General features: G+C 36.4%; 1 protein-coding gene across 1 annotated transcript in view; it reads right to left on the reverse strand.

Moving 5' to 3' along the window:
- Positions 1 to 23,335, reverse strand: part of EML5 (EMAP like 5) — a 167,781-nt gene that overhangs the window by 120,829 nt on the left and 23,617 nt on the right. The window contains exons 2-5 of the mRNA XM_054513829.2: positions 15,793 to 15,952; positions 4,752 to 4,850; positions 2,875 to 2,943; positions 16 to 201 (exon numbers count right to left, since the gene is read on the reverse strand). Coding sequence (XP_054369804.1) covers positions 16 to 201; positions 2,875 to 2,943; positions 4,752 to 4,850; positions 15,793 to 15,952 — 514 coding nt within the window. The remainder of the gene's footprint in view (positions 1 to 15; positions 202 to 2,874; positions 2,944 to 4,751; positions 4,851 to 15,792; positions 15,953 to 23,335) is intronic.

Consider the following 23,335-nt stretch of genomic DNA (forward strand, 5'->3'; position numbering starts at 1 on the left):
TGTAAATATACTTACAGTATGGGCTCCTTGTATTGTCCTTATAAGATTGATTCCTTTCCAAACATATATATCCCCATTAAGTGCACCAGAATATGTTAATTCATCCCTTGCACAGGCCAGGCACAAAATTGTTTGAAGGTCACCAGTCTTACCAAAGACCCCTCGTTTTGGGGTCAGAGCATTTCCACATAAACTCCAGAACTAAAAGGTACACAGTATAATCAAATTACCAAAGAATGTTTATAAATAAAGTAAAATATTTCTAATACTTTGAAGCTACATTAGAGCAGCAGACTAAGAATTACCTAAGAAATCCCCTTATGAAACATTAGCATTCAAATGTTCACCTCCTCATCCTAGTGTTGTCAATAGCTAGATTATAGCAGATAAATCACTGGTTTCAATCCTTACCTATAAGAATAAGGGGGGTGAACTAGATTATTTTTAAAATAGGCTACGCTTCCCTCCTCTGGTCTCTGAAAAAAATCTACCTGAAAGTCAGGCAAGTAAAAGAGTTGGTTATGCATTAGCAATGAAAATGAAGATAAGACACCATACACTAATAGGAAGGAGGACCAAACCTAACGTTCAATCTTTGATGAAGTAAAGATGGGAAAAAAATGTTGCTCTCATTGATATTTTCAAAGCCGAGCAATTCCTTTACTTGTAAAGCTTAAAAATAAGAGAGATACACATTTGGGATAATTTATTCATTTTTAGGAGAAAACGTTAAGTCAAACATAAATCTTCATTACCAGGGGTTTTATTCTTTTATGTGGATTCAGGTAAATTTTAATAGTTTGCAGAAAGAAATAAAGAAACAAAACTGGAACAGGGCAAGGATATACAGAATAGTTTTGCATAAAGAAATTTGGCCCAGAGAATAAACTCAACTTTATAATAAGTAAATTACCACTTAAAGTAACATAATTTGTTAATAATAAAGATCTTACCTCTTTCAGATCTTATTTTAAGACCTAAAAATCTTAAAACCTGAAGCCTCAAAAAACTAAAAATTATGATGCTTATCCATTCAAATAACTAATGAATGCTTTAATCAATGAAACTTCGATTTTTAATTCTAAAAGCTCCATGATTCCTGTGCACAAGGATAGCTAGTTCTCTTCCTTTCAGCAAATCCCTATTTCAGTCTACTATTTTCATCTAGGTGAGTGATTCTCAACTTTGGCTGCACATTAGACTCACCTGAGGGAAATTATAAAACATGGTATGCCTGGGCCCCCACCGAAATAAACTGAGAGAGAATCTCTGGGGAGTCAAACCCAGGTATCCAAATAATTTTCATGTTCAGAGTAAAGGAACTATTGTTTTATAGTCCAGATCAATGCCATCTAATAGAACTTTCTGTGGTGATGAAAATATTCTCTCTGTACATATACTGTCTAATAGAGTAACCACTGGATACAAGTGGACCTTAAGCATTTGAAATGTGACTACTGGGATGACTGAAGAAATGATTAAATTTTATTTAATTTTAATGAACTTAATTTAAATAGCTACATGTGGCTAGTTGCTACTGTACTGGACAAGGAAGTTCTAAATCATCTTTGGGACTTAGTGTCCTCACACGTACTGCCTGCAAAAAGATCTACCCTACTTTTCATTGACTCTACCAAAAGAAAAGAAATTAACTCATAGTAAAAATATAGTTTTTTTTAATTAAAAATATAGTTTAATTCAGAAGAATAGTTTGTTTAAAACCTGATAATGGAACTTTCAGTTTCATTTACAATATAAAACAGTAAGATCTGTTTATTAAGTTGCCAATAATTTAAGTATTTTATATCAAGTACTACATCAAACATCATCTTGTTCATCACAGATGAAAAAGACAAAAATTTCTACCTTCACAGTGCTTATACTATGTACCTGAAACCTAACATAGAGGCTTTTGCTACTGAATATTTGTTCAAAAAATATTTAATACTATTCATTATCAAATCAGTACCAGAATATCAAAACCAGAATTGCAGTGGCAGCTAAAGATGCTTTGGAGAAAATGTGGATGGAAGTGAGCATATCAAAGAAAGAATGTGAACACAGAATCTTACTAGGAATTAACTGTTACAAGGAACTGTTAAATCAGATAATGGAAGAAAAACAAGTATTTCCAATCTGCACCAGGGATTTAACAGTAACTGTAAACATAAGGATGAATATCACCACTGACTATATGGTTTCAAAACCTGAACTATAATTGTAAAACAAAACCCAGAGCTTTCATAAGCAAAATAAACTGTGGCTACCAAAGGCTAAGGTCAAATCAGAGAGTAAATATAGAGGAAAAGACAACACTTTCAGAAAGTTGACCATGTGCTAGGACCTATGACAAGCACTTGAATAAATACTGCCTTATTTAATCCACTTTATAAGCCACAATTCTAAGATGTGAAAAAAGCTCAACGAGGCTACATGACTCATCCCAGGTCAAACAGTGCTAAGTGTAAGTGGTAAAGCCAACTCTGTCCATGCTGCTTCTGCCTCACCATCCTATCTCTGTGAAAGAAACCTCTTACTTTTCTTGGTTTCTGATGCTCACATTTTACTCTGTAAGTGAAACATGAGAAGACAAGATGAACACAGTAAAGCCTACTTCACAAGACTATAAATTCCTTTATGAATAGTATTTTATTCATTCCCTACTCATACCTATATCCCTTACAGTGCCTCACACACTATAATGACACAATAAATACCTGTTAGGTTGAACATCAGAATGTTAAAAACGTTGACATTTAAAAAATAAGTACTGTCAAAATCCTAAGACTACCCTATGTTGTAAATAGTGTGGTATGTACTTGGCAGCAGAGAGTAAGTATACATGACTATCATAAAACAAGATCCTTCTAGTACCTTGATATGTTTTACACCACAGCTGACAAGTTTATTTGGCTGGTACAAATCCCAAGAGATATCAAATATCTGCAAACAAATCAGATTCATGGTTAAAATACTTATTTTCAGAATCATTTAAGAATCCAACCAAAAGGCCAAAACCCCCAAAACCCTACCTATCATAAAACAATATTCCTAAGTAATAATCAGAATCCCACACTTCACAATCTTATGAGAAATAAATATGTAAATGATATGAACAAAAACTATTTCTTAGCTTCTATGAACTTTACAAAACAACTAGTGAAGTGAAAATTAATACCTCTATTTTTAATTTTTTAAAAAATTTGGTCCATAAGTAACAAGAATAGTTCACCAGAACTAGGGCATGAGGCAGGTACCTACATAATTTTTACAGAGGCAAGATACTGAATGGAATGTACATTTAACACTTATACAGCTAGAAATAGAGAACTTTAAGTAACTGAAATAGAGTACATTTTTATAGTCTTCTATCATACAGAACTACTGACATAAATAATCATAATATTTATTTCACAGTATAAATTCTGCTTTTATTTTTTAGCTTTGTTGTTTATGGGTCAAACAAAACTAACCTATACTTAAGTTTTGGAGATCCCAGACTTTGTTCTTGTCTAAAACTCCCAAAACTCTAAATACATACAAACCATTTTTGTTGTAAGAGCAAACAATAAAAAATCCAGCTGAAATAAAATATACATTAGACTCATGCACTTTAATAAAAGAAAAACTAACATTTGAAAAATAATTTCATAGAAGAAAAAACCATTGTTAGTCTTTACCATGTTTCTTTGACACCTACCTGCATAATCACCTAACATGCTTATTACCTTTAAATATGTACAAAATTATTCTCTTCAGTGATAATAAAGAATATGTCTTATAAATTAATGTTTAACAACTCACCATTACACAGATTATATGAAAACCGTATTGTGCAACTTTAAAATACTAACCACCAAAATAAAAATTCTGACAGTACCATTTTTCATAATAATCAATTTACTAAATCCAAAGTGTGAAATGCTTTGATCTAAGTCAGAATACACAATTGTCTAATAAAATATACCTAACACTTTAATGATCTAAATTGTGTTTGTGAGTGTGTAACAGGCCCCTTTGAGAATCTGCTAAAAGACAAGTGTATTTACCAAAATGCAAATACACACAAAATTTTCTATAACTTTTATAGATTCACAGATTCCACTTCCCCCACCCAGAATTAATGACTACATCTCCTGTGCTGATTCAGATTAGAATTTTACTACACACACAAAAAAAATGAGAGATTTTTAAGGGTTTATGATAAAGTTTTTGATGTATGTTTATAATAGTAGTATAATATTTAATTAAAAAGCTGACTACAAAGTATTTTCTATATTAACTTAAACAGCTTAGAATAAGGAATATACTTTTAATAAGTTTCCAAAGTAAAAAATGTTAGGTCTCTGAAATTTTTTAATAATATATAATTTCAAATTCACACACAATATCATGTTTCACTTTAATTACGATATGTACATAATAAACCAGTGATAAACAAAACTACATAGACCCTAGGCATGAGCCGTTCACTTTTTAAATGGGGGTCTGAATAACTTAAAATTCATCATTTTCACTGAAGCAAACAATGGTTAAAAGTTTTGTGCTAACACTTCACATATTGAGTCATATTTTTGAGTACTACTACATATATACAGTTCTAAAATTTTATGAGTATTTGCAATTGTACTTTAAATTTTTAATTACATATGAACTATCTGGCAATAACAAAGCATGGAAACATAGAATCCCCTGGCTCTCCTCTTTTTCCCATCCAATACCCAGTATAAACCCCAAAGGAGAATACTTACTCTATCTGTGTGACCAGGGGCCATAGATAACATTTTTCCCCTCTTCCAATCCCAAACACAAACTGCATTCTTTGAATCAAGTCCAACTGAAACCAAGCGCTGAATTAGATCCAAGAAGTCCATGAGGGAATAAAAAGGCAAACAAATAAAAAAGGAACCAAATTATAAATGGCAAACAAATTATACTCATGGGTACTATAAACTTACACATCAAAACTTACACATTTATATTATATAGACTTCACAGAGAAAGGCTGGATGTATTTCATCTTGTTAATATTCACATACGTGTAGTTCTTCACAATAAGGAACAGAAGAGACTTCCATTCTAACAGTAGGACTGACAAAATACCCTAAACATCTCTCCTGCTAAAAACTAAAAATGCTGGATAAAATGTAAAAACATCTTTTTAAATGCACTGCTGAATTATGTCAAGGAATTATGAAATCTGGAACAAAAACAGATTTCAGACAGGAATCCTGGAGGATAAGAGAGCTCCCACAACCACTTTATTCTAAAGGTACCAGCTAACTCCTGGTAAGCCTGGTTTTTGTTCTATAGGCTGGACAAAAATAGGAGATAAAGTTTAGGGCCAGTCCAAGGTGTAGATTTGAACTTCAGACTTCTGACTAAAGCAGTGAACTCCTCAGAATAAGGGAAAACAAGAAACCACTCCTTTAAAAAAAAAGGGGGGGGGCACGGCAATGCATGAAGGGGAAGACAATCCTCCCTGAAAACTGATAGTCAAAAGCAGCTTTCACACTGTCATAGGGCCTAACTCCACGTTAATTATGAACCCCTCAAGTGGAAAATTTCAGAGTGGTCCTGAGGGTTTCAGTCTTCAGGCATTTTCAACAGTGTAGCACAAATATAAATCCTACCTGGAGAACTGACACTTCAATCCATCCCTCAAAGAATTCCTACAGGTAGCAATTCAATAAACATAAAAATAAACACCCCCAACCGCCATAACCATAGGAAATAAGGGACTATGAGTAAGAATCAGCAAGACAAATAGCAAAATCAGTTCTAGAAAACATCAGACATTGGAATTATGAGGGGAAGAGAGAAATAAAATTAAGGTTTCAAAGTATCTTCATATGAGCAAAGAATAGGAGACTGTAAAAAGTATTCAAGCAGATCTGAAGAAGCAAATGGAATTTTTAGAAATGAAATTTAAAACACAGTGGAAAAGTTAAATAGGCAATTAGAGGGAGATGAAAATACAGAGTTAAGGAGACAATGAGATGGAAAGTGTGAGAGGGGTTAAGAAACACAAAATATGGACTTCCAGCCATGAAGGAGTATCAGGGTCTGAACTTGCCCCCATGATAAACAACCAGAAAACTATAAAATGTATGAAACAAATGCTTTCAGACATTCATAACAGGAAGTGAAGCACTGTGAGCTCTGAAAGAGGGAGAAACAAGGTGCAGGTACTTGCCCCAGCCTTCATCTAGGAGACAACTTGCAGATTATAGCATGGAAAGGTAGAATCCAAACAGAGCCCAGCAGACTTGCTGATTTGAGAAGACAGAGCCTGGAATTCAGAGAGGTCAAGATGGCTAGAATTTGCAGAGCACAGAAAGAGCTCCAGAAAATTTGTTTATGGGTCCCCTTGAGAACACCAATCTTTGCATGCTTAGGGTGAAATCCATGAGGCCATGCAAAGAACAAATTCTGGAGGAAAAAAAAAAAAAAAGCAATTACTGGGGAGCTGAAGCCAAAAAATTCCCAGAGATCACAAAGGGTCAAGATCCCTTGAGTTCCCAATAACCAGAATGTAGATATTTCTTTGAATTCACTAGGTATTCAATGGGGACCCCAGAAGGGTCACAACTTAGTGGTGAAATTAAACCAACAGTTCTGGAGGAAGAGCTCCTTTAGCCCTGTCCCCCAAAAGTGTGAAAGCAAGCTTTCACAAGGATCAAACTGATCCACAAGGAACTTAACTACCTGCCAGAACAATGTCCAAAATACTTTAAAGGAATACAACAAAATCTAGAATTCAGAATGTAACACATAATGTCCAGCATCCAATAAAAAATTATTGGACATGTGAACAAAGAGGAAAATGTGATGAATAATCAGGACAAAAATCAGTTAATAGAAACAGACCTAAGAACCACAGAAATTATTAAAATTGAGACATTAGCTATTAAAATGAAAATGTTCAAGATGCTCAAGAATTATTTTAAGATTTTGTTTTTAAGTAATCTCTACACCCAACGTGGGGCTCAATCCCAAAACCCCAAGATCAAGAGTTGCATGCTCCACTGACTGAGCCAGCCCAGAGCTTTACTCAAAAATTATTTTAGAGCAGAGGCTGCTGGGAAGATGGCAGAGTAGGACGTCCCTGGGCTGACCTCTTGCCACCTGGCCGCCTAGAGAGCACCCACGTCGGCATAAATAACCCAGAAAGCAGCCCGAAAACTGGCAGAACGGACTCTCTGCAGCCCAGCTAGACAAGAGGCCACAGTGAAGCAGATCCACCCCCTCCCATCGCTTTTGGCAAGATCCCATCAAAGCAGTGCCACAAGCCTGGCAGTGTGCATGTGGCCCAGACAAGGGTCAGCACCACTCCAAAGTGAGTCCTACCCCAGGGAGAGGGGAAGATAACCACACACCTGTCTGACTGTGACCCCAGCAGTGGGCTGGGGTCAGGCAGTGGGTCTGACTGCAGGCCCTACCCACCAACAAAAGCTTCTCTGGGGACGACACAGGGACAGTGCCTGCAGTTTGGTGCTATTGCATCTCTGGCAAACGCCTGGTCTGACTCAACTCAAGCCCTAGGCAGCCTCGGAGCAGTCCACTAACACCACGGGCACCCGACTCTGCCCACACAGGCAGAGAGCCATCGCAGACAACAGGACTGAAGGCAAACACATCCTAGCCACAATGGTAGGACACCCCTGGAGCAACACACATAGGAGACACCCCCTGAAGCACCAGGTTCTGGGGAATAGACATTGCACTGCAGGACCTCTTCTTCATAAAGCCACTACTTTCAAGTGCAGGAGATGTAGCTGACTTTCCTAACACAGAAAAACAGACAACGCAAGAGACAGAATGAGGAGACAGAGGAATATGTCCCAAATCAAAGAACAGGACAAAATCAGAGCAAGAGACCTAAACGAAACGGAGGTAATATGTCTGATAGTGAATTTAAAGTAATGCTCATAAAGATACTTGCTAGAATTGAGGAAGGACTGCAGGACCTCCATGAGACCCTCCACCAAGAGATATGAGACATAAAAAAGAACCAATTAGAGCTACTGGACTCACTAAATGGAAATAAAAATAGACCATCTGGAATAAATAGCAAGCAAGAGGAAGTAGAAGAAAGGAACAGCCACCTGGAGGACAGAGTCATGGAAAGCAATCAAGCCGAGCAGATGAGAGTGGGGAAAAAATACGCAAAATGAAAACAGACCCAGGGAACTCAGCAACACTGTCAGGTATACAGTCACATGATAGGGATCCCAGAAAGAGAAGAGTGAGAAAAGGGGGCAGAAGATTTGTCTGAAGAAATAATAGCTGAAAACTTCCTGAATCTGGGGAAGGAAAGAGAAATCCAGATCCAGGAGGCACAGAGAGCCCCCAACACAGCCAACCCAAAGAGGTCTGCACCAAGACACAAAGTAAATAAGATGGCCAAAAGTAGTGATAAAGAGAGAATTTTAAAAGCAGCAAGAGAAAGGAAAGCAGGTACATACAAGGGAAACCCCATACGGCGATCAGTGGGTTTTTCAGCAGAAACTCTGCAGGCTAGAAGAAAGTGGCATGATAAATTCCAACTGCTAAAAGGAAAAAATCTGTAGCCAAGAATACTCTATCCAGCAAGGCTTTCATTTAGAATAGAGGGAGAGATCAAGTTTCCCAGAAAAACAAAAATTAAAAGCAAAACCAGCCACGTCCCTGTCACACACAAAGCCATTGGCCTGTGGGTCCCAAATTCACAGTCCAACCGCCCTCCTGCCCAAGTCAGTATGCACGGTCTGCCACCTGCTAAATGCCAAGTCAACATGCCTTCACCTCAGATTGCCAAGGGCTCAAATTGACACTCTTCCCCTCAAATTTCAGCCCCTGTGCTCAAGTTTGTGCACAAAAAGTAGGAATAATTATAACAGCAGAATGAAGCAACCCAAACATCTATTTCTGTGGAATATAGAATGGATAAAAGGAGTGTGCTAGGCTGAGAACATCTCCAAAAAGCACATCAAAGAACAATACATACAGCAAGATTCTGGTTAGTAAAAAAAAAAAAAAAAAAACCTGGGAAGAATAAAACAAGATGAAACCAGAGAGGGAGACAAACCATAAGAGACTTCTTAAGCATAGGAAAGAAACTGAGGCTTGCTGGAGGGGAGGTGTGGGGGGATGGGGTAACTGGGTGGTGGGCATGAAGGAGGGAACGTGATGGAATGAGCACTGGGTGTTGTATGCAACTGATGAATCACTGAACTCTACCTCTGAAACTAATACACTATATTGTTAATTAATTGAAATTAAAATTTAAAAAAAGGAACCCCCCCAAAAAGAATTATTTTAAAACATACAAGGAATAAAATGAGAAATAAAAGATATAAAAGAACATGTAGAACTTGTAAAAATAAATGTTAAGTTATGTGAAATAAAAATTCACTCCATAGGATTAATAGCAGCTTAGAGCATTAAGAAAAGATACGAGTCTGTTATCCTTCTCCCTCTGGTCCTCCCCTGCTCGCACTTTCCAATCTCTCTCTCTTTCTCTCTCTCTCTCTCAAATACATAAAATCTTTAAAATGCTGAGGGGGAATAAGGTAACATAGAATAGTATACCTAGCAAAATTATCTTTTGAAAATTGGGTCACAATGTTTTTCAAGTAAACAGAAGATGAGAAAATACACCATTGACAAACCTGCACTAGAAGATATGATAATGGAAATTTCTTCAGGCAGACAGAAATGATACACTTGTGAATGAAGAATGCCCAAATGGCAAATATGTAAATAAGGCTTTTCTTGTTTTTAATTTTCTTTTAAAACTGTTTAAAGCAAAAATAAGTTATGAAATTTACAAAATATGTGTAAGTAAAATGAATAATAGCACAGTAAACAGAAGGAGAAAGGAAACAGCATAATACATATATTTTTCCACATTCTTTCCAAGTGCATATGAGCTTCATGAAGATCACAAAATAAGCCTAAATAAATTTTAAAAATCAAAATACAGACTATGTTGTCTGACAAAAACAGAAATTAGAATAACAGGAAATTGTACAGAAAATCCTCCAAATGGGTGGAAATTAACAATACACTTCTAAGTAACTGAAGGGTTAAAGAAGAAATCATAAAGATCAACCCACAACACATAATTTGAAAAACACTGGTTTAGAAGCAGGGGTCAGCAAATTACAACCCTCAGGCCAAATCCTGCCTGCACCCTGTTTTTGTAAATAAAATTATATTAGAGCACAGCCATACCCTTTCTTTTACAAGCTGTCTATGACTGGTTTCCCACTACAATGTAGAGCTGAGTAGTTGAGCCAGAGACAGTATGGTCTACAAAGCTTAAATATTTCCCGACTTGTTACAGAAAGTTTATGAATCTCTGATTTAAAGCATAGTTGCTGATACCAGACTGCCTAGGTTTGAACACTAGCTCCATTTCTCACTAATTGGATTACTTTTAGCAGTTATGCAGCCTCTCTGTAGCTTAGTTTCCTCATCTATTAAGTGGGGATAATAAAAGTGTTTCATAGGGTTAACATGGAAATTAATATATATATGAGAGTTACTATATGATTAATGTTATATAAATGTTTGCTATCATTATTAGTTTACCATAACCTTAATTAGCTTTAAGAACCTATGCCCTCAGGGCATTTGGGTGGCTCAGTTGAGTGTCTAACTCTTGGTTTCAGCTCAGGTCATGATCTCATGGATTGTGAGATCGAGCCCTGAGTTGGGCTCCGTGCTCAGTAGAGAGTCAGCTTGAAGATTATCTCCCTCTGCCCCTCCCCACACTCACACACACGCGCGCGTGCTTTCTCTCAAATAATTAAATCTTTAAAAAAAGAAAGAAAAGAACCTATGCCTTCTTCCTGTCCGAATGAGAAATGCCATCTAGTACCCCGTTAGAAACAGATTTCTGCAAAGTAGAATTACTATTTAAATCCTCAAATGGGTGGAAAGAATGGCTCCCATGAAAAAGATACAGTATATACATAGTATATATGGCTCTCCATCAAATCATGCTGGCAGAAATCTCAAGGGAACAAGAGGAGAGGATTTGCTTTCTTGAGAGTCTTTAATAGTTGGGAACTATAAGGTATCAGTATCTAGCTAAAAGAGGGGCGCCTGGGTGGCTTAGTGGTTAAGCATCTGCCTTCGGCTCAGGTCATGATCCCAGGGTCCTGGAATCTTGCCCCGTACTGGGCTTCCTTCTCTGCCGGAAGCCTGCTTCTCCCTCTCCCACTCCCCCTGCTTGTGTTCCCTCTCTCGCTGTGTCTCTCTCTGTCAAATAAACAAATAAAATCTTAAAAAAGAGATCTTTACCTACTGTGTTGAGATTAAAATTTCACAAGTATCAAGTGAGGGACAGTTAGAGGGGCACTGTCCTTTCTCTCTGACTTGGCTCATCATATACACACAGCAAACCACACTTGGTCAAAAGCTTTAAAACTCCATGTATCTCTATAGAACCTCCAAACATCCAGCTCAGTATAGGCAGTAACAAAAGAGATCTGGGAGCACTTCCTCTGTAGCCCTGATAAACTTACATAGCCAAAATCAACCTCCCTCAGCATAGGTTAAGCAACAGCAGAGAGGATAAGGTAGAAATAACCAAGCCAATACTACTTCCTCTCCTAGCTTTCTGTCATTTTTTACTTTATCACTTTTTCTCACATTTAACCCAGCCTATGTAGATGAGGAAGAAGATTAGGTCTTCCAGTAAAAGTAATGCTTTAGGGGTGCCTGGGTGGCTCAGTCAGTTGGGCATGGGGCACTCCTCCCCCTCCCTGCCCCATGAGCGCTCTCTGTGTCTCAAATAAATAAAAATAATTTTAATTAATGCTTTAACTGTATCCTGGGAGACTGAGCAAGATCTGGGTAGAAAAGTACGAGAAAGTGTTTCAGACCAGAGGACACCAAGATTACAGAGATGACGGTGCTGTCAGGAAAAAGCCTAATTCAGGGTGGCTGAGGGGAGGACTGCCACCTGGAAAGTGGCAGGAGACAAAGTTGGAAAGGTAGGCCAGAGAAAGAATAAACTTTTTGTTTTAATAGAGTTGGACAAAGAGAGATTCACTTTTAAATGTGTAATATATGGTGTATTTGTATGACACTCAAGGGACGGGATATCTAGAGTTAAGGAGAGAAGCTGGGGCAACTGTTAGCTGACGTGGGCATTAAAATCATGGCTCTAAATGATCACCTAGAGAGAATAAGTAAAAAGAAAAGAAGGCTACAGACTCCTAAAGAACACTGACATTTAAGAAGCAGACAGAAGGAAAAGCTAAAGTCAGAGAGGGAGAAAGAAAGCCAGATAAAGAAGCCTCTATTCATCTTCCCAAATTCCTCCTTGATCTTAGTCCCAAAGAAAATCTTGGTTCTGTCCATTAATTGAATTGGAAATATTTATTAAAAAGTTCTAGCACACTAAATACTCAAATAAGAAAAATATCCCAATAGACACAACTAGATGATCCCATAAGTTCCTGCAACTGTGAAACATATTCAAATAAGGAACAATCATACTTAAAAGATTTTAGTAGGGGGGTCCCTGTGATCTGTGTTCATTACATAAGAACTAATTGTCATAATGTTACAAAGTAAAATCACAAATTTTGCAAAAGATGCAGGGCTTAAGGGAGCAAATACTGGTAAAATTATAAATAAAGCCATCAGAAATTAGGATCTGGCAAAGAAATAGAAAAAGACTCAAGAATAATACATTAGGCACTTGAGATATGTCCTGATATCAAGAGATTGCTAAAAGGCACTTGAAAAAACCAGTGAACTCCATTATTTTTACAAAAATTACTCTCTTCATAATCATGTGCCAACAGTCAAAGGTAAACTAAAGCATTTTATTTTATAACTGACAAAATTAAGTTAAAAAAATAACACTATTCTTATTTATACTGCAAATCACCAGAGCTTTAACTATAGCTTAGATTAAAAACATGAGAAATGTTTTTACAACGTATTGTATTTTCAAGACAAAGTACCACTCAAATTTTCCTTCTTTCCACTAAGAAATCTGAGTCCCTGTTTGGTGTGCATTTAAATAAGTAGACTTTTCAGGTTCTAATTATTCTCAATAAGGCAGACTTCTGGTATTAGAGTGGATATTCAGTCCATTTAGAAGAAAGCCTCTGGGAAAATAACATTCAGCATTACTACCAACAGGGAAACTCATTCATTGGATAAATCTTAACAGAGCCCTTACAGTTTCAAATCTAGTAGAAATGCAAAAATCACACAATATTTCCCAGTTGATATCTCATGAACAGTTTATAGATATTAGTGAATAGATATGTTCTCAAATATATTTTTTAACTAAAGCATTTTCTCATTAGTATAATTTCAGAGATACTCTTCTTAACTTAATCTTCAATTGGCAGCAGTTCCTTATAAGCTTTAACTATATTTAAGATGGATGAGTTCCTTCTGAAATATCAATCACTACCTCCTAAGTTCCATGTTTGGGAGGCAGGAGAGTACTGCGGTTAAAAACACGAGCTTTGGAGTGTGACTGACCTGGGTTTCCGCTCTGGCTCCATTTACTAGCTGTGTAACCTGGGGCAAGTTATTTAACCTCTCTAAGTCTCAGTTTCTTTATCTGTAAAATAGAGATAATAATAATATCTATTTCATAGGGTTGTTGTGAGGATTAAATAAGATAAGCTTAGCACAATGCTTGGTACTTAGTATGTGCTCAATAACTTTTAGCTGTTATGTTTTTTTATAAGCTTAAATTTTTAAGTAACACTTTTTCATGAAGATCTGTGATAATAAAATACATGTACCCAAGGCTTTTCTTATAAGTTACTTAAAATAAGCAAAATTAAAGGCCTTTCAACTAGGAAAAGCTATAGGCATGACTTCCTTGTCTATATTAAAGAAGTTCCTCAACAATGCAATATCTTACATTTAGAAAGAGCAATTCCAAAATTAGGAAGAAAACATTTGTGTTTAAAGTATACAGAAGCTTATTATAGTTAATACATCTTGGACTTCATAACACTTTTGGTAAATGATTAAAAAAAAACTGTGGAGGTTTGTTTCATAAAATTTAATCCCCTGTGAGGTAGGTAAAAAGTATTAATCTCTTCCTTTTTTTTTTTTTTTTAAAGATTTTATTTATTTATTTGAGAGAGAGAGAATGAGAGACAGAGAGCATGAGAGGGAGGAGGGTCAGAGGGAGAAGCAGACTCCCTGCCGAGCAGGGAGCCCAATGCGGGACTCGATCCCGGGACTCCAGGATCATGACCTGAGCCGAAGGCAGTCGCTTAACCAACTGAGCCACCCAGGCACCCCAGTCTCTTCCTTTTAAAAAAACAAAATAGGGGGGCGCCTGGGTGGCTCAGTCGTTAAGCGTCTGCCTTCGGCTCAGGTCATGATCCCAGGGTCCTGGGATCGAGCTCCGCATTGGGCTCCCTGCTCTGCCAGGAGCCTGCTTCTCCCTCTCCCACTCCCTCTGCTTGTGTTCCCTCTCTCTCTGTGTCTCTCTCTGTCAAATAAATAAATAAAATCTTTAAAAATAAAAAAATATATATAAAAAAACAAAATAGGGGCGTCTGAGTGGCTCAGTCGTTAAGCATCTGCCTTTGGCTCAGGTCATGATCCTGGTGTCCTGGGACCGAGCCCCGCATCGGGCTCCCCGCTCCACGGGAAGCCCGCTTCTCCCTCTCCCACTCCCCCTGCTTGTGTTCCTGTTCTCACTATCTCTCTCTCTGTCAAATAAATAAAATCTTTTATAAAAAAAAGAAAATAAAATTGATATGAGGACAGTAAGGGACTTGAAAAACAATAGCAAAAATGGGACACGAATTAAGGTTCTATAATTGCCAATCACTGCTACATAGTGATATTAAACCTAGAAGCACATTTTTCCCCAAATGAAAGGTTCCAGTTAAGTCTTTAAAGATCTCTTACCAGACTCTTAAGTCATATTAATCTATGCTACTCAAATAAGCTATTCCTCAGAGTTATAGATAAAATATCTACTTATCATTTTCAAGGGAACACAATGTAATCTGTTTCTGTAAAATCTCAACCTATAAAATTAATTTTATGAACTGAAAAGCAGGTAACTAAAATTTTTCTAAAAATTAAAATGATTTTTAAAGTCTAATTTTAACATAAAAATTTAAAGACTATAAATTAACCACATCTGCAAAATTCAACTTCTTACTACTTCTTAAATATGTGTTAGGTATAACAAGTTCCATGACAGCACCACAAAAAAGTTCTTGGCATGTTTAATTTTTTTTAACCATCATTAACTAGAAGTAGATAATAATTTGGGAACTGATAAGTAAATGGAATGATAATTATATCCTTTGTTTTCAACTTTGATTTTGTATAAAAATAGCTCATATTATAGGAGTTGCCTCTATTTTCAATAAAAAATGTAATTTTAACAGAAACCTTTAAAATAACTGAAAATTAAAATGTATACAGCTCTACTTTGAGAAACCTAGTTTTCCTAAGATGTCTCCCATCTGTCTTATCAACGTACACTACCTGGAAAAGAGTTATTTATATGTAAAATTTTCTAGGACAACCAGGTATTATTCTACTGAGTCAGAATCTCTTTGGCTTTCATAATAGCATTAATTAAAAAGTTCCTGATACATGAAATAAAGACTCCTTATTGTTCTTATTTTTCTTATGTTCACTATCCACCCAACCTACCTACCTCTACCCTTGAACAAACAGGTACTTTTCATCTATTGCTTTCCAATTTAATATTTATAAATATATAATCATTTCCTATGGTACACACTTTTAAGATATAGTTAGGAAAAGAGAAAAAATATCACATACCTGTCCATCTAAGTCGAATGCTAAACAGGCTATACCATGTGTATGAACATCCTTTAGAACTGATATGGTCTGCACAGTGTATGAATCCCAAACACAGATATAAGGCTCTTTCCCAACTTGTCCTGTTGCTACTAATACTCGTTCAGGATGCAATGCAAGGCTGCAAAATAAATAAACAAATAAATTGACTTAAATTGCTTATAGAGCTTTTATAATATTTGATATATGTAAACTTTATATATACCAATGCAAAAATTAGATGTTATCCATTTAAAGTAATATGGATTTAAAATAACTTCTACAGGGGCGCCTGGGTGGCTCAGTCATTAAGCGTCTGTCTGCCTCCAGCTCGGGTCATGATCCCGGGGTCCTGGGATCGAGCCCCGCATCGGGCTCCCTGCTCAGCAGGAAGCCTGCTTCTCCCTCTCCCACTCCCCCTGCTTGTGTTCCCTCTCTCGCTGTGTCTCTGTCAAATAAATAAATAAAATCTTAAAAAAAAAAAAAACTTCTACAAAAATCCATGCTAAGAGTTATTACTTGACTAGTATATGTGATAAGCAGTTTGATGATAGACTTCATAATCTCTGTAATATGATACAGTGTAAACTTTACAAGAAAAGAATTCTCACAAGGGATCAACTGCACCACAGCAACAAATTAGTAGCAACCTCACCATATGCCATTTTCCCATTTGGTATTCATCTGTTTTTAAGCCCTCTCTCTCATTTTACTCTTTTATTGGGTAGCGTTAGACCAAATCTTAGTGTCCAAAAATAGTATTTAGCAGCACTCCTACAGTAATACTTTAATTACAAATCCCATTCTTAATTGAAGTAAAACTGGTATGTAACATTATATAAGTTTCAGGTATACAATATTATAACTAAATATCTGTATTAATCTCAAAATGATCACCTCCAAAAGTCTGGTTACCATTTATCACCATACAATTGACTTCCTTCACCCATTTCGCCCGCCCCTCAACCACCTACCCTTGTAGTAACCCTTATAGTACCACCACTACCCTTGTGATAACCACCAATCTGTTTTCTGTGTATGAGTTTGTTTTTGTTTTATTTGTTCTGTTTTTTTTTAGATTCACATATGACTGAGATTACATTTCTTACTTTCTTCTTCTGACTTAGTTCACTTAATACCTTCAAGGTCCATCCATGTTGTTGCCATCTGATTTCACTCTTTTTATGGCTGAGTAGTAGTCCATTGTGTATATATAACATATATATGTATATATAAATCCTAAATAAATATATATAGATTATATAGATTATAAGACAATGTGTATATTACCCATTCATCCACTGGTGCACATTTAGATTGTTTCCATATGGTGGCTATTGTAAATGATGCTGTAATTAACAACAGGATGCATATATCTTTTCGCATTAATGTTTTCATGTTCTTTAGATAAATGCCCAGAAGTGGAATTGCTGGATAGTATGGCAGTTCTTTTGTCAACTTTTTAAGGAATAGCCAGTGTTTTACATAGCAGATGCACTAATTTACATTCCCAGGGTTTTATTTACAAGTGTTCCCATTTCTCCACATCTTCTCCAACACTTGTTTTTTCTTGTCTTTTTGATGATAGCCAATCTACCCTTGTGAGGTGGTATCTCATTGTGGTTTTGATTTGCATTTTCCTAATAATTAGTGATGTTGAACATCTTTTCATGTGCCTGTTGGCCACCGATTTATCTTCTTTGGAAAAATGTCTATGCAGATCCTCTGCTCATTTTTTAAATCAGATTTTTTGTTAAGTTGTATGAGTTCTTTATATATTTTGGATATTAATCCCTTGCCAGATATGTAATTTTGGCAAATATCTCCTCCCATTCAGTAGGTTGCCTTTTCCTTTTGATGATGGTTTCTTTCACCATGCAGAAGCTTTTTAGTTTGATATAGTTCAATTTGTTTACTATTGCTTTGGTTTCCCTTGTCTTTGAAGTCACATCCACAACTACACTGCTAAGACTGATGTCAAGGAGCTTACCAACCTGTTTTCTTTTAGGAGTTTTATTGTTTCAGGTTTTACATTAAAGTTTTTAATCCATTTTCAGTTGATTTTTGTGTACAGTATAAGATAGTGGTCAAGTTTCATTCTTTTGCTCTCCAGTTTTCCCAACACCATTTATTAAAGATACTGTCCTTCCTCCATTTTATGTTCTTGGCTCCTCTGTCGTAAATTGTCCATATATGTGTAGGTTTATTCCTGGGCTCTCAATTCTGTTTCATTGATCTATGTGTCTGTTTTTTGGTTTTCTTTTTAAAGATTTTATTTATTTATTTGACAGAGAGAGACACAGTGAGAGAGGGAACACAAGCAGGGGGAGTGGGAGAGGGAGAAGCAGGTTCCCCGCAGAGCAGGGAGCCCGATGTGGGGCTCGATCCTGGGACCCTGGGATCATGACCCGAGCCGAAGGCAGATGCTTAATGACTGAGCCACCCAGGCGCCCCTGTGTGTCTGTTTTTATGCCAATACCATATAGTTTTGGTTACTATAACACAAATCTCATTTCAAGAAACAGAAAAGTCACCCATAGTTCACAGAAAATAATCTGAGTCTTTAAAAACAAGACAAAGACCTAACAGCTGGTAATGGTTTATGTACATCAGCAGAAGGCAGAGAGTGAATAAAAATTTCTCCATAAATTTTTCTACAAGTAGATTTAGATTATGAGATTCACCTTTGGGAGGAAAAAAATCACTCCTGGCATCAGAGTGAAGGAGGAGTTCAAAGTGGGAAAAGTTAGGAGCATATTAAGACAGAATCAACTGGGGACTCCTGGATGGCTCAGTTGGTTAAGCATCTGCCTTTGGCTCAAGTCATGATCCCAGGGTCCTGGGATCAAGTCTTACATCAGGCTCCTTGCTCAGCAGGGAGCCTGCTTCTCCTTCTGCCTGCAGCTCCCCCTGCTTGCTCAGTCTCTCTCTCTCTCTCTCTGACAAATAAATAAATAAAATCTTAAAAAAAAAAAAAAAGACAGAATCAACTGATTGGATGTAGTGAGTAAGGTAAAGGGAAGGGTCTAAGATGACTCTAGGATTTCTGGCTTGGGCATCTGAATGGCTTAGATGGTATTCATCAAGTCAGGGAATACTAAATGAGTAACCAGTGGGAGGGAAGATAAGTGGGAATGGAAGGCCGGTTCAACATATAAAAACAAACCAATATAATATATTAAGAGAATAAAGGTCAATCCTAAAATAAATAAATAAATAAAGGTTAAAAAAAAAACCTCACATACTTTCATCTCAACAGACAGAAGATGCATATGACAAAAATCCAACCTCTTTTGTGATAAAAATACACAACAAACTATGAATTAAAGAGAACGTTCTCAATCTGATAAAGGGCATCTATGAAAACCCACAGCTGTTACCACATTTAATGGTGAAAGCCTGAAAGTTTCCCCTCTAAGTATAGGAACAAAACAAGGATGTCAGCTTTTGTCACTTCCATCCAACACAGTACTGGATATTCTAGCCAGGACAATTAGGCAAGAAAAAGAAACAAAAGGGAGAAGTAAAACTGTATCTACTTGCAGATGACATTATCTTGTATACAGGAAATCCTAAGGAATCACAAACAATAATAAAATAAATCCCAAGTAAAGCTAATAAATGAGTTCAGCAATGTGGTAGGATACAGATCAATATAAAATATCAGTTATATTTCTGTACAATAGCAATGAACAATCTGAAAATTACATCAAGAAAACAATTTCACTTATATTAGCATAAAAAAGAAGAAAACACTTAAGAATAAACTTAACAAAAAAGTACAAGACGTAGGGGCGCCTGGGTTGCTCAGTTGTTAAGCGTCTGCCTTCGGCTCAGGTCATGATCCCAGGGTCCTGGGATCGAGCCCAACATCGGGCTCTCTGCTCAGCAGGAAGCCTGCTTCTCCTTCTCCCACTCCCCCTGCTTGTGTTCCCTCTCTCGCTGTGTCTCTGTCAAATAAACAAAATCTTAAAAAAAAAAAGTACAAGACTTGTACACAGAAAAGTACAAAATACCATTAAACAAAATTTAAAAGATCTAAATAAATGGAAAGATACATCATATTCCAAGCCTGTGATATAGTTAAAACGGCAATACTTCCTAAATTGATCTAGAGTTAAAACCAATCCATGCCAAAATACCAGTTGCTTGTCATGAAGACATTCACAAGCTGATTCAAAAACTGAGAACCAAGCTAAAACAATCTTGAAAAAGAACAAAATTGGAAGATTCAGACTTCCAATTTCAAAACTTACTTACTATAAAACTAGAGTAATCAACACAGCATGGTACTGGCATAACAGAGGTGCAGATCGTGAAACAAAACTGAGAGTCCAGAATTAAATCAATACATTCATGGTCAACTGACTTCCATTGAAGGGTGGTGCCAAGATAATTCAAAGGAGGAAGATGGTGTTGGGACATCTGAATATCCACAATGCAAAACAAAGAATCTGGACCCATACCTTAAACCATATACAAAAATCAATTCAAAATGTGAGAGCTAAAATAATAAAATTCTTAGAAGAAAACACAGGCATAAATCTTACTGACCTCAGATAAAATAAGGGTTTCTTAGATAGAAATGACAAAAGAAAAAATAAAATGGGCTTCATCAAAATTAAAAACTTTTTTTAAAAAGATTTTTATTTATTTATTTGAGAGAGAGAGAACGACCAAGAGAGCACAAGCAGGGGGAGCAGCAGAGGGACAGGGAGAAGCCCTGCTGAGCAGGGGGTGATGCAGGGCTTGATCCCAGGACCCTGGGACCATGACCCAAACAGAAGGCAGACACTTAACCGACTGAGCCACCCAGATGCCTCCAAAATTAAAAACTTTTATGTTTCAAAGGACAACTATCAAAAATAAGAAAACAAAACACACAAAATGGGAGAACATAACAGCAAATATTTGATAAGGGACTTATATCTATAATATATAAAGAACTCAACAATAAAAACACAAATAACCCCATTTTTTAAATGGACAAAGGATTTGAATAAACATCTCCCCAAGGAAGATAGACAAAAAGCACATGAAAAGATGCTCAACATCATTAGCCAGTAGGAAAATGCAAACCTAAATCTCAATGATATACCACTTCCATGATAAAAAAAAAAAAAGTATGGATGTGTGTGTGTGTATACACATACACATATGTACACACATATATATGTAAATGTAAAATATATGTAATTTATATTATTATATGAAGTACTAGCAAGGATGTGGAGAAAACGTAACTTTCAAATATTGCTGTGGGACTGTAAATTCTACTCCTAAATTCCCAAGAAATAGAAACATATGTCTACAAAAAACTTATACACAAATGTTCACAGCAGCATTACTCATAATAGCCAAAAAGTGCAAACAACCAAAAAGTTCCTCAACTGAAGAATGGATAAAATGTGGCATATTTCCATGCAATATTACTTGGCAATAAAAAGGAATAAAGTCCTGATATACATTACAACATGAACATACCCTGAAAGCATTTACATTAAATTAGATATATAAGGGCCACATATTGTATGAATCCATTTTGATGAAATGTACAGAATAAGCAAATCCATAAAGACAGAAATGAGGATAGGGTAGGTGCGTGTTTAGATTTACAAGAAACCACCAATTTCCTGAAGTGCTTGGGCCATGTTATACTCCCAAAAGGTATGCAATTTCTTTCTTTTTTTTTTTTTTAAGACTTATTTATTTGACAGAGAGAAAGATAGCGAGAGAGGACATACAAGCAGGGGGAGTGGGAGAGGAAGAAGCAGGATTCCTGCGGAGTAGGGAGCCCGATGCGGGACTCGATCCCAGGACCTCGGGATCATGACTTGAGCCGGCAGACGCTTAAGGACTAAGCCACCCAGGTGCCCAGGTATGCAATTTCCAGTTGCACCATATTCTCATTAATACTTGGGGTCATCAATCTTTCTTATTTGAGTTTTCCTGATGAATAATATTGACTAATGTTTCTTATAATCTGCTCAAGTCTTAGCCATCTTAATTGGGTTGTCTTCATAGTTTTGAGCTTTGAAACTATTTTATGTATTCTCAATACAAGTCCCTTTGTCCAATGTGTGATTTGCAAATATTTTCTCTCAGGCTGCAGCTTTTCTTTTCATTCTCATAACAGTTTCTTTCATAGAGCAAACATTTTTTTTTTATTTTTATGAAGTCTATTTCATCAATTTCTTTTTGTTTTATAGACCATGCTTTTGCACAACTAAAGGTAACAAAGATTTGCTCTTAAGCTTCCTTCTAAAATCTTTATAGTTTTATGTTTTACATTTAAATCTATCATCCAGGGGTGCCCGGGTGGCTCAGTTGTTAAGTGTCTGCCTTCGGCTCAGGTCATGATCCCAGGGTCCTGGGATTGAGCCCTGCATCGGGCTCCCTGCTTAGCAGAAAGCCTGCTTCTCCCTCTCCCCCCCACCCTCCCGCTTGTGTTCCCTCTCTCGCTGTGTCTCCGTCAAATAAATAAGTAAAAAATCTTTAAAAAAAATAATAAATCTATCATCCATTTTGAGTCAATTTTGTATAAGATGTAATATAGATTGGCTTTTGCTTATTTTTTCATATGGATGTCCAATTTGTTCCAGCACCATTTATTGAAAATACTATCTTTGGGGCGCCTGGGTGGCTCAGTCGTTAAGCGTCTGCCTTCGGCTCAGCTCATGATCCCAGGGTCCTGGGATCGAGCCCCGCATCGGGCTCCCTGCTCTGCGGGGAGCCTGTTTCTCCCTCTCCCCCTGCTTGTGATCCTGCTCTCACTGTGTCTCTCTCTGTCAAATAAATAAATAAAATCTTAAAAAAAAAAAAAAGAAAATACTATCTTTTCTCCATTGAATTGTCCATTTTATCAAAAAATCAATTGACTATGTTAATTTGTCACAAACTGTACTTTATAAATTTGTTCCACTAATCGATGTATCTATCATTTCACTAATACCACACAGTCAAATTACTGTTGCTTTATAATAATCCTTAAAATTGAGTACTGTGAGTCCTCCACCTTCCTGTCTTTTCAAAATTGTTCTGGATATTCTAATTGCTTTATCTTCCCTATAAGTTTAGAATCAGTTCGTATATCCTAAATACCCTGTTGGGACTGTGATTAAATAAACTCTATAGATCTGAGAAGAATGGCCATCTTTACTACATTAAGTCGGCCAATCCATGAACATTATATATACTCCATTTTTAAGTTCTTTACTTTGTTTTTCCAGCTTCATTTTATAGTTTTTAGTATACAAATACTGCATAGATTTTGTTAAATTTATGCAAGATTGTTTCTGAGTTCTTATAAATGGTATTGTTTTAAAATTTCAGTTTCCATTTGTTAATTGCTGGTATGTAGAGATGTGATTGATTTATGCACATTGACCTTATATCTTATGACCTTGGTAAATTCACTTACTAGTTTTAGGAGTAGTGTGTGTATGCTGTAGATTATTTGGAAATTTCTATGTAGGCAATCAAATTATCTTTTTCTTCCCTTCCTCCAGGTCTTTTATTTCTATTT

Source organism: Mirounga angustirostris, unplaced genomic scaffold (genome assembly GCF_029215605.1).
Source record: "Mirounga angustirostris isolate CCGP_5_RB_7025 unplaced genomic scaffold, mMirAng1.0.hap1 SCAF_9, whole genome shotgun sequence".
In the NCBI taxonomy this organism is placed as follows: domain Eukaryota; kingdom Metazoa; phylum Chordata; class Mammalia; order Carnivora; family Phocidae; genus Mirounga; species Mirounga angustirostris.